The sequence below is a fragment of the Erinaceus europaeus genome, chromosome 2, assembly GCF_950295315.1.
Source record: "Erinaceus europaeus chromosome 2, mEriEur2.1, whole genome shotgun sequence".
Classification (NCBI taxonomy): Eukaryota; Metazoa; Chordata; class Mammalia; order Eulipotyphla; family Erinaceidae; genus Erinaceus; species Erinaceus europaeus.
In genome coordinates this window covers 5,053,540-5,065,576 of record NC_080163.1, presented here as the reverse complement: position 1 = coordinate 5,065,576, position 12,037 = coordinate 5,053,540, and the positions used below count along the sequence as shown (strand labels likewise).

At 54.5% G+C, this 12,037-nt stretch overlaps 1 protein-coding gene across 1 annotated transcript; it reads left to right on the top strand.

Moving 5' to 3' along the window:
- The first annotated feature begins 224 nt into the window (after window positions 1-224).
- Window positions 225-10,525, top strand: KLK15 (kallikrein related peptidase 15). The gene is made up of 6 exons (XM_060175018.1): window positions 225-293; window positions 2,967-3,040; window positions 7,826-7,982; window positions 8,621-8,907; window positions 9,039-9,175; window positions 9,979-10,525. The coding sequence occupies exons 2-6, from the start codon at window positions 2,998-3,000 to the stop codon at window positions 10,129-10,131; spliced, it is 777 nt and encodes a 258-aa protein (XP_060031001.1). The 5' UTR covers window positions 225-293; window positions 2,967-2,997; the 3' UTR covers window positions 10,132-10,525.
- The last annotated feature ends 1,512 nt before the right edge of the window (window positions 10,526-12,037 follow it).

Genomic DNA, 12,037 nt, shown 5'->3' with positions numbered 1-12,037 from the left:
CTGGCCAGCCTCCCTCCCCTCAAGGAACTGCCCCTGGTGAATTCCTCCTCAGAGACTCAGACAAAAGCTTGTATCTAATAGAAGCCCATTATTCCATGGCCCCCGCCCCACCAGCCACCTCGGCTGTGGCATCCCGCTTGTAAACCCAACTCCTGGTCACCTCCCACCCCGCCCTCACCCACCTCCCAGACCCAGGCAGGCTGGGGAGCTTATAAATGCAGGGCTTCCGGTGCCTGCTCCCCCTTCTCCTGGCATCCACGCCGACCTAGATGCTGCTGGAGGATCTGCAAGGGGTGAGACCCTTGAGGCAGGAGTGGGGGCGGTGGAAAGGGCGGTGACAAAGGGTGCTCTGCTTTGGGGTGCTGTCAGGACCCACCCTGAGGGAGCTGAGTGCCAAGGGTCCAAACTTGAGCCTGAACCCAGGAAAATGTCCCCAAGATACAGGAAAGAGACCCAGTGGGGTGAGGAGTAGGGGGACAGGGTGCAAGAGGCCAGAGGTGAGAACAAAGCCAGGGCCCACCTGGTAGGATGTCTGCCCTGCGCACACATGGGCCAGGACTAAGCCTCAGCACCATGCGGGAGGTACTATGGCGTGAGAGGAAACTCCAGTGCTGTGGTTTCTCTCTCCCCCTCCCCTCCCTCTTTCTCCCTCTCTCATTCTCTCCTCTCTCTCTCCCTGCTCCCTCTCTCTCTCCCCTTCCCTCTCTTCTCTCCCCATCTCTCCCTCTCTCTGTGTCCTCCCCCTCCCTCTCTCTGTGTCCTCCCCTCTCCCCCCTCCCTCTCTCCCTCTCCTCATTTCTCACCCTTCCTTTCTCTCTCCCCATCTCTCCCTCTCTCTGTGTCCTCCCCCTCCCTCCCTCTCCCCTACCCCTCTCCCCCTCCCTCTCTCCCTCTCCCCCCGTTTCTCACCCTCCCTTCCTCTCTCTCCCCATCTCTCCCTCTCTATGTGTCCTCCTCTCCCCCCTCCTTCTCTTCCACTCTCTCCCCCCTTCTCCCCTCTCCCCCTCTCCCTACCTCTGTCTCTATCCCTCTCTCTTCCCCCTCCCTCTCTCCCTCTCTCTGTCTCTATATCTCAAGGGAAAAAGCAGCCCAAAGCCTTGAAGTCACACATCCACAAGGTCTCCTCCCCTGCTGAAAAATTAAAGGGAGAAGAAGAAAAAGAAGGTCAGGCAGCATTGTCAGGGTCCGTGCACTCAGCACAGGACATGTGGAGAGGACAGGCGGGGCGGGGGCATTCCTGGTGCTCTGATGGAAACAGAACAGACACTGTGGGCCCTGCTGGCTGTGAGGGGGGTCTCCCTGGAGGGGTGGTGGGGGACACCTTCAGAGGTGATGGGAGAGTCTTTCACTCATCCCCACTGATTGATGGGATCAAGGGCATGAGGTGGGGGTACCGACAGGACATTGGGGAGGTCAGGAAAGGCTCAGGGAGGAGGTGGCCCCACAAAGGAACAGTAGCTACACCCAGGAGGAGGAGCAGGGAGTGTGAGGGTGACTCTGCAGAAGGTGAGAGTGGGGGTACCTTTGCAAGGACAAAGCCTGGCTGAGGAGAAACTGCAGGCACCCCTGCAAGTGATTGGTGTGGGAGGGCGGGAGCTCACAGGAGCTGAACACAGGACAGGCCACTACTGGGTGTAGAGAGACCCCATGGGGACAAGTAGAGAAGCCAGCTGAGGGGTACCCCAAGAGCCCTGACGGAGGCTGCCATCCTGAGCCAGGCCTTGGGGAGTGGGGTGGGTCATAGATCCAAGACCCCAAGGCCAAGTGGAAGGTGCTGGGGTGTCAGAGGTTAGGGCTATGCCTGGGCGTCCATCCCTTCTGAGATGGGGGCAAGGGAGACCCAGGAGGGTGAGAAGTGGAGTGGGCAGTGAGGCTAGCTGTGAGACACTGCTTGTTTTTGAGAGAGAGAGAGAGACCAAAGCGCCTCTCTGCCAGGGGTGACATCTCATTGGCTTTGCATTTCTTGTGTTTGTCCCTGGTGCCAAGGGCCAGACCCAGGGCCTCACGCCTCTAAGGCCTGCACTCTAACGCTGGGCCACCCCCCAGGCAAGGAAAGATGCCTTTGGAGACCTGAGATAGCTCATCTAGTAGAATACACACCTCCCATGTGTGAGGCCCTGGGTTCGAGCCCCAACACCACACAGGAGCACTATGGATGGTGGAGCACTGCTGTAATGTCTCTTGTATCTCTCTCCTCCCATCCTGTCTCCTCTGTCCCTCTGTCTAAATAAGATATAAACAAAGCCAGGAGGCTGTTCTGTGGCATGACACATTCCTGAGGCCCCCTGTGCTGTGTTATATAAAGGGAGAGGGCCAGAGAGACAACTGACTGGGGAGGAGGTATGCCTTGTGGTGTGTGTGTGTGTGTGTGTGTGTGTGTGTGTGTGTGTGTGTGTGTGCAGCTCAGGGCCCAGCCCCAGCACAAGGAAGCTCCAATGCTGTGGTGTCTCTCTGTCTCTCTCCAAATACATATCCAGAGAGAGAGAGAGAGGTGCCAGAGAACTGCTCAGCTGTTGTTTTGGGTGGTGCTGAGGCTTGAACCTGGGACCTGGGAGCCTCTGGCATGAAAGTCAGAGAAAAATCGAGAGGGGAGGGGAAAGATAGACAGAAAGACACCTGCAGCTTTGCTGCACTGCGTGTGAAGCTTCCCCCCACAGGTGGGAACTGGGGGCTTGAACCTGGGTCCTTGCACACAGTAGCATGTGCGCTCAACCTGGTGGGCCATCACCCACATCCCCAAAAGTCTTTTTACAGAACCACTAGGCTGTCTCCCCCAGCATGACTCTCTGTCATTCTATCCACGTGCAAATGCAGCCTGGGACCAAAGAAATCAGAGCATGTGCAAGGACCAAGCTTAATAATAATAACAATAACCGTAGAAGAAGAGGCTTTCAGGACGCAGGAAGGTGGGTCAGCCTACCAGGAGGGATCCACCCATCTGCTCACCCATCTCGCTCTCCTCCCAGACCTCAGCAGAGCCCCAGTCCTTCCTCCACCATGTGGCTTCTCCTCGGCTTCTCCCTCCTTCTGGCATCTGCAGGTGAGGTGTGCCCAGGGCAGGTGTCCATCAGCCCCCAGCTGCAATCCTCCCCTGGGGCCCTGTCCCCAGCACAAAGCCCTCACTCCACTCCCAGAGCTGCCTGGGGTCCCCGTGTCAGCCGGCGTTTGCCGAGTCCCACGGCATCACACACACAGCCAGCCCAGGGGTGGCAAGGCCTGAGGTTCTGTTTCCTTGCTGTGTGACCTTGAGGCAATCCCTGGCCCTCTCTGACCTCTGCAAGGCAGCACCACAGTGACCAGGTTTCTAGAGTAGCCTGTGGGTGCATGAAACAAACAAGGGTGGAACGGGGTGGGGGAGCAGGAGCCAAGCGACCAAGAAGCCCAGGTTCGAATCCTGTTTCTACCCTCCCCTTCACCCCCACTGTCTTCTAGTTACCTCTGGCCTGTGTCTCAGTTTCCCCATGTGTTGTGGAGACTGCAGGGCAAGCTCAAGGTGCCCCTCTGGGCATCCCTGGTCTACTACAGGGAGGGGGATCAGAAGGGGTCTGTGGGTGGAGAGAGGTGTCCACTAGGCCAAGGTCAAGGGACCTGGGTTAAAGTGGCCCTGGGTGGCAGGAAAAGACTGGAGATAGAAAGAAGCCTGAAGGTGTCACAGTGGACTTTGATTGTCCCACCCACCCACCTACTACAGGCCCCTCACTCCGGGGGGCCCTCAGGACCCCCCCCCTCCCTGCCGCCAACCTGCCCCCGGGCTCTCCTGGCACCCTCTCCTCCCGGCCTCCTCCTGCCCGCTGCCTTGGCCCTCCTCCAGCTGGGACTGACCAGGTGTGGTTGGGTGCTGGCCTGGGTGCTGGCCTGGGTGTCAACTGTTCAGCCCACACCCCACTGCCCTTCTCTGCCCTCTCTCTTCAGCCCCACCTCCTTCACCAGGAGCCCTTGGTTTTGCAAATCCTGCCCCAGTGGGCTGCCAGCATGGCCAGTGTCTGAGGTCCCGCCCCCACCCCATATGTGTCTGTATGCCTGGTATAGCCGTGTGTGTGTGTGTGTGTGTGTGTGTGTGTGTGTGTGTGTGTGTGTGTTGTCTGCAAGGACCTGGGTGCCCGCCGTCTGCCTCCCATGTGGGAGGCAGGTCCCCAGGAGCGACCTTGAACATCAAGTGACTGGCTCAGGGGCTGATCCAGAGATAGATCCCTGGGTCCTGCCCGAGCTGCCCCAGTCTCTGGGCTATGTGTGTCTTTGACCTTGAATGCCCAGCCCTGGATCTGGTGCAGTCCAGGGGCTGGTTGGCTGGCCCCCGTATGAGCAGTGGAACTGGAATTCTGGATCAATGCAGAATGGGTGGTCTGCAAATAGGTCTGACTTACCTTGACCTCTCACCTGTGTCCACAGCCTGACCATCCACACATATGGGGGAATGTCTGAGTAAATAAATCTGCATGTCCTGTGTTTACAAAAACTAATATCCAGGAATAGGGAGAGGACTCCGCCTATTAGAGCACTGGACATTCATGCCTGAGGCCCCGGAGGTCCCAAGTTCAACCCTGATCACCACTTTATGCTAAAGCTGAGTCATGCCCTCTCTCTCTCTTTTTTCATTCCCTCCTTTTATAATAGTTAAATCTTTAAGGAATTCAGTCCCCAGCATCGCACGTGCCAGAGTGGTAGTCTGGTTCTCTGTCTCTATCCATTTTTAATACTATTTATTTATTATTGGATAGAGACAGAGATAACTTGAGAGGAGAGTGGGAGATAGAGAGGGAGAGAGACAGAGAGACACCTGCAGCCCTGCTTCACCACTTATGAAGCTTTCCCCCTGCAGATGGGGACCGGGGGCTTGAACCTGGGTCCTTTCACACTGCAATGTGTGCACTGAACCAGGTGTACCACTGCCTGGCCCCTCTGCCTCTCACCCTATCATAAATAAATAAAATGTAATCCAATTTTACCCATGAGAAAACACAGACAGAGGCCAAATAATCTGCTCTCAAGGGCCGAAAAGAGTGCACCGGGAAGGGTGGGTACATGCCTTGCCACGAGGGCAGTCAGCCAGGTTCACACAGACTCACACCCAGCACCACACAGGAGCTCCTGCAGCACCAGGGGAAACTCCAGGGCTGCAGGGTCTCTCCCTCTCTATGTTTCTGTCTACCTACATGAATGAAAACGCATCCTGGAATGAAGAACCCCATCTCCCACCTCTAAACAAAAAAACAGTAACAATCTACTCACAGACTGTATGTGAGGAGGTGGAAGGAGGGGAAGTCACTCTGTCCCTCCAGGTCTTGCTACAGCCATGTGTGTGAGCAAATGTTAGGAGATCAGAGTGTATTTCCCTGTCTCTGCCGGGGTACCCTTTCTAAGAACCCCACGTCACCTGTTGAGCCCGTGTGTGTGTGTGTGTGTGTGTGTGTGTGTGTGTGTGTGTGTGTCTGTGTGTCTGTGTGTCCCTTCACACATGTGGACACCTGAGCTGTGATTCTTGAAGTCACAGCCCATGCTCACAGCAAGGGATGCTCACCTGAAAACACAGTCCAATGGCCAGGCAATGGCATTCACGCCACTGAGCACACATGTCACCGTGCATGAGGACCTGGATTCAAGCCCCCTGTCCCCACCTGTAGGGGGGAAGCTTCACAAGCAGTGAAACAGGGCTGCAGGTGTCTCTCGCTTCTCTTTCTCCTTCTCTGTCTCCCCTTTCGCACTCGGTTCCTCTCTGCCCGCTCTAGCCAACCAAAAAAAGAAGAAGATGATGATGACAAGGGTTTACTGCGCACAGTCCTCACCAGCGGCCACCTGATCCAGCTGGGTCTTTTGTTTGGGAGACACGTTCTGATTGTCACCTTTGCTGAGGTGGCAGCTCTGGAGCCAAGAACCTGTGTAACACAGACTAAGTGGTCACGTCCACTTGATATCTGTGACCTTGAACAGCAGTATCCACATCCAATCCCCCTGGGGAGAGGGGGTTGTCTTGCCCTGGGTCAGTCCCTTCCCCCACCTTCCCAAGTCTGGGAACTGAGGGGGTGGAGTGGCTAGAGGGGAGAGAGAGCGGGAGGGAGGGAAAGTTCTGAGGAAAACAGAGAGCAGTTGTCAAAGGTCAAGAGAGGAGGGTGGTTAAAAATCAACAAGATTTCTTTAATTAAAAAGGGGGGCAGGTGGTGGTGCATCTGGTTGAGCACACATGTTACAATATGCAAGGACCCAGGTTCAAGCCCCTAGTCCCCCACCTGCAGGGGAAAAGCTTTGCAAAGTAGTGAAGCCGGGCTGCAGGTGTCTCTCTGTTTCTCTCCCTCTCTATCTCCCCCTTCTTTCTCAGCTTCTGGCTGTCTCTATCCAATAGATAAAGACAATTTATAAAGTTTCTTAAGTTTAATACAAATAAATGAAGGGTCTGAGAGCTAGCTCACCCAGTAGAGTGCACACCTTGTCACGCACCACGGCCCAGACTGCAGCCACTGGAAGCACATGAGAGCACCAAGCACAGCACCAGGAGAAGCCTCATGAGCAGTGGGGCACTGCTGTGGTAGCTCTCCTTCTCTCTCTCTCTCTCTCACCTTCTCTGTCTCTCTCAGATTTAAAAAGAATTTTTAAACATTCCTCAGGAGCCATGGAATCATGCACGCATGAGACACCAGCAACAAAAAGAAAGGAAGAAAGAAAGAAAGAAAGGAAGGAAAGAAGGAAGGAAGGAAGGAAGGAAGGAAGGAAGGAAGGGAGGAAGGAAGAAAAGAAAAGAAATTAGAGCTACAGGGCCAGATAGGTGGGGCACGTGGCTTACAACACTTGCAGCCCAGGCTGGAGTCCTTGCACCACATGGAAGCGCCTTGGCACTGGGGCAACTGATCTACTCGCAAAGGCTGAAGAAAGTGCAAGGGAGAGGGTTCGTGCCTTGCCACGGGGACAGTCAACCAGGTTTACACAGACATACACCCAGCACCACATGGGAGCTCCTGCAGCACCTGGGGAAACTCTGTGGTGTCCCTCCATCTTTCTCTCTGAATGAATGAAAAAGTGGCCCAGGATGTGCAAGGACCTGAGTTCAAGCTCTATCTCCCCACCAGCAAGGAGGAAGCTTCATGAGCAGTAAAGCAGGGCAGCAGGTGTCTCTCTGTCTCTCTCCCTCTCTGTCCCTCTCTTCACTCTCCATCTCTATCCAATAAATAAATATTTTTTATTTATGAAAAGGAAACACTGACAAAAAACAGGATACGAGGGGTACATCTCCACACAATTCCCACCACCAGAACTCCGTATCCCATGCCCTCCCCTGATAGCTTTCCTATTCTTTATCCCTCTGGGAGTATGGACTCAGGGTCATTGTGGGATGCAGAAGGTGGAAGGTCTGGCTTCTGTAATTGCTTCCCCGCTGAATATGAGTGTTGACAGGTCGATCTATACTCCCAGCCTGTCTCTTTCTCTAGTGGGACAGGGATCTGGGGAAGCGGGGCTCCAGGACACATTGGTGAGGTCATCTGCCCAGGAAAGTCTGTTTGACATCATGTTAGCATCTGGAACCTGGTAGCTAGCTAAAAAAAAGAGTTAACATATAAAGCCAAACAAATTGTTGACTAATATAAATATTTTTAAAGTGGCCCGCAGGCATGGAATTGTGCCTGTGTCAGGCAGGCCTCAGTTTCACACTCACAAAAATAAAATTAATAATAATAATAATAAATATAGAATATATACTGGTAAAAACCAATGTTGATGCAATTCAAAAAAAAAAAAAAAACCTAAACCCAATTCATTACATAATAAAAAATTTCTGGCTGTCTCTACACGGGTCAGGGAGGCCTGTCCTCAGTGCTCCTCCACTGTCACCCCTCAGCCGCCCAGGAGGACCGAGCCCAGACAAACCGCGGGGAGGAGTGTGTGCCATACTCGCAGCCCTGGCAGGTGGCTCTCTTCGAGCGCGGGCGCTTCAACTGCGGTGCCTCTCTCATCTCCCCATTCTGGGTGCTGTCCGCCGCCCACTGCCAGACCCGGTACGCAGCGGGGTGGGTGCGTGGCAGGAAGGGTCAGGGGCTCTGAGGTTCCAGAGGCAGAAAGAACTGCAGTTGGAGGGGTGATGGCGCATCCGCGTGATGGCACCAGTTATCACGCTCAAGGACCTGGGTTCCAGCCCTCACCCCCCACCTGCAGGGGAGGGAGGGAAGCTTCACAGGCAGTGAAGCAGATCTGCAGGGGTCGCTCTGTCTCTCTCCCTATCTCCCCCTCCCCTCTCAAGTTCCCTCTGTCCTGTCTAATAAAAATAGGAGGGGAAGAAAGGGGGAGAGTGGCTGCCAGGAGCAGTAGCTTTGTAGCACTGACACCGAGCCCCAACAATATTGCTACCCAATAATCCTGGTAGCAATAAAAATAAATAAGAAAATAAATAATAACTTCTGCTGGCGGGGGGGGGGGGAGGTCTGGTGCGTGTGGGTTTGCTAACAAGGAGCGTAGGGGGTGAGTTCCAGATGTGGGGGGTTGCTTCCAGATGTGCAAAATTCTCAGGCCTCTGGGGGCAGGGGGAGGAGGGGACACCCAGAGTCCCAAGGGCGGCTCCAGCTTTCGCCCTCCCCACCCCCACAATCTCCTGGGGATAACAATCCCCCACCCCACCCCACCCCGGCCCCCCGCACAGCTTCATGAGGGTGCGCCTGGGCGAGCACAACCTACGCCAACACGACGGCCGGGAGCAGCTGCGCATGGTCTCGCGCGTGATCCCGCACCCGCGCTACAAGGCGCGCAGCCACCTCCACGACCTGATGCTGCTGCGCCTGGTCCGGCCCGCGCGCCTCTCGGCCCAGGTGCACCCGGTGGCGCTGCCCGCTCGCTGCCCGCGCGCTGGAGAGGCCTGCTTGGTGTCCGGCTGGGGCCTGGTGTCCAACGACAAGCAGAGCCACAAAGGAGGCTCGGGGTCATCTCAAGGTGAGTGCAAGGAGAAAGGCCAGGCCAGGCCTCCAAGGAGGCTGTTTAATGTGGAGGATGGGGTAGGGGACGTGGAGAGCGGAACCCAGGATGGATGTCTGCATTCACGTTAAGCCCACTGTCCTCTCCAGTGATCCTCCCGGACACCCTGCATTGTGCCAACATCAGTGTCATCTCGGATGAATCTTGTAACAAGGACTACCCCGGGCGCCTGACGAAAACCATGGTTTGCGCAGGCGTGGAGGGTGGAGGCACCGACTCCTGCGAGGTCAGAGCTGGGGGCCGGGGCTTGAGACCCGGGAGAGTGGGGAGGGAAGGAGGTTGGTTTGCCTGGGCCAGAGAAAATGCCTGTGGCGCGTGTGGGGAGGGAAAAGGAAGAGCCAAGAGGATGGCGGTGAAGTTGGTATTGAGGTTGGAGTTGAGGATAGGGCAATGAGATTGGGTTGGAGTGGAGATGGAAATGGGTTTGGTTTGACTGATGATAGGGAGCATGTCGGGGCTGAATTGAGGGTGGAGTGTAGACTTTGGGATTCTCAAGTCAAGCAAGGTTGTGTTGGAAAAGAGTCTAGAATGAGTTGTAATGGGGGAGGTGTAACTTCAGGTTGGGTTGGGGTTGTAAGGGATAGAATTGGACCTTAGCTGGTTGAGTTGTACTAAACTGAGTTGGGTTGGGTTAGGAATGGGTTGGATTGTTTTTGGCTAGATAGAGGTGGGTTGGATTTTGGTTGGGTGCGATTGAGTTGGGTTAAACTGGGCTGCGTTCAAGTGGGTTAGATTAAGTTAAATTAATCTGGCGTGTGTTGACTTGGCTGGATTGGGTTGTGTTAAATTGGATTGGTTTGGATTAAGTTGGGATGTGTTGAGCTGTTTGGATTGGGCTGATTTGGTTGGATAAATCAAGATGAATTAGATGAGGTTTAATGGTATTCATTAGGCTCAACTGGTTTTGGTTAAACTGGGCTGTGCTGAGTTTTCAAGGAATGGATTCGGAATAGGTTTTGACTGAGACATGAGTGTTGTTCAGGTGAGGGGCACACTGGATCCCATGCATGCTTCCCCTTCTACCCACAGGGTGACTCCGGGGGGCCCCTGGTCTGTGGGGGCGCCCTGCAGGGCATCGTGTCTTGGGGTGATGTCCCCTGTGACACCACCACCAAGCCTGGTGTCTATACCAAAGTCTGCAACTACCTGCAGTGGATCAGGGAAACTATTTCAAGAAACTGATGGCTTTGGCCTCCTATCTGCCCCCTGACTGAGCAGAAGCCACCAGATATGACCAGCAGCCCCACCCTGCCCCAGAACAGAACTAGGTCAGCCCCTGAGACCCTGCCCCAGGCCTAGATGTTTGCTGAGGACTTGCCTCTCTTGAGCTGGTGCTCAAGGTCATATGTTCGACGCCCGGATAACAGAGTGCTGGTGCTAGTGTATCTCTAGCAGATTCCATTCATTCTTCCAGTGAAGAAGAGGAAGGGGAGTCAGAGACTCCCAGTGGACACCATTCCTTCTCATGCCCTTCCTGACCCTGAGATGAGAAGTGGGCTTCAGCAGAGCTCTGTTCACTCAACATACTGGACTGTCTGTGATCTTGAGCCCTGGACCTCACTTCATTCAGCCTCACTTTCCCTATCTCTGAAGCACATAGCTTCCCTCCTAGGATGGTTGTGAGAAACACATGTGGCCATTCCTGTAAACTCATCCAAGGCCTGAGAGGTGGCATCATGGATAATAATGATTCAAAACAAAAAAAAAAAAAAAAAAGCCTCGCACTGAGGAAATACATCTTGAACCCAGCACTCATGAGAGTCCCAGAAATCATGTTCTTCCAAACTGATCTGAACTTCCTGGTACCCATGGCAACAAGGGCAGACCCTCGCCATCCCTTAGGCAGACTCCTGTCACACAGCAAAGGGAGGGGCCCTGAGAACTGCTCTGCTTTCACTGAAAGAGAAACAAGAGAACAGGTAGAAACTCTAGGGGCTCCTGAGGGTGCTGCAATTTGGAGCCCGACTCTCTGCAGAGACTTCCACAAATGTATTTTTTTCTGAAGTTACAGAATGTGGAAGTTCTGGGTCTTGATACCTAATTATTCAGGGGGGGGTGGGGGAGAGGTTGGAGTTTGTGGAGACAACACTCATGGCCTTGCATGACAGGTAGTCAGGGTTCTCTGGGACCTGGGCAGACTTCGAGCACCTAGATCTGGGGAACAAATAATGGAGGAGGGGGGTCAGGGAACTCTGACAGTTTGGGTGGGTCACTGGATTGTAAATGGCTAGGGAACTTCCCTCCAGGAGGTCCCTAGGGGCTTACAGTCCTGGGTTTGGGAGGAGCTAGGACTGCAGAATTGGAAGGTGCTAAAATGTGTTTGATGGGGCACCAAAGATCGAACTGAGCCTTGAGCCCTTGGGCCACCACAGAGCTGCCTCCCCAGGGAAATTCTTTTTCAGAGAGGGAGAGAGAGAGATAAACACATAGAGAAGAGCTCCCCCAGTGCTGTTCATGATGTCCCATGTGGTTCTGGGACTCAGCGTCATAGTCTTGTGCATGAAAAGCTTACCTATACAAGGAAAACTGTCTCCCACCCACCCACAAGATTTTATGAGAAGAAAAATAAAACTCGAGGCCCTAGACCCTGAGTCTGGGTGAGCAAGAGCTGGGCTATCTGAAAAACCAGGCTTACAAGTCAGGGAAGAGCTGGAAGCTCAGAAGTGGCCATGTTGGTTCTGAGGGATTCAAGAAGAAGGCAGTAAGCACCCCAGCAGTCAGTGTGTGGGTGCCCTTGGTCTTGGGGTACACAACCTAACATGGGACTTGGCTATATGGGACTTTGTACTGAGGGTCCATGAGTCCAACATCCTCCTTTTTCTGCTCCCTCACACCAACCCCCAAGGCTCACCACCCCCCAACACTCTCATCCCTCCCCCAACCTTCCCTCTTGGACTCTGTTCCCCAAGAGCAAGGCCCAGGAGCTCCGCCCCACCCCGTCTGGCCTCAGGCCTCAGGAAAGCTTCCAGAGTAAGACCCAGATTAACAGGTGCTGGCTCTCCCGCCCCTTCTACAGAGCAGGGGCTGGGGGGGGGGGGGTTTGCCAGCTCCCAGCAGCAGGGACAGGACCTTGGCCAGCATCTGGGTG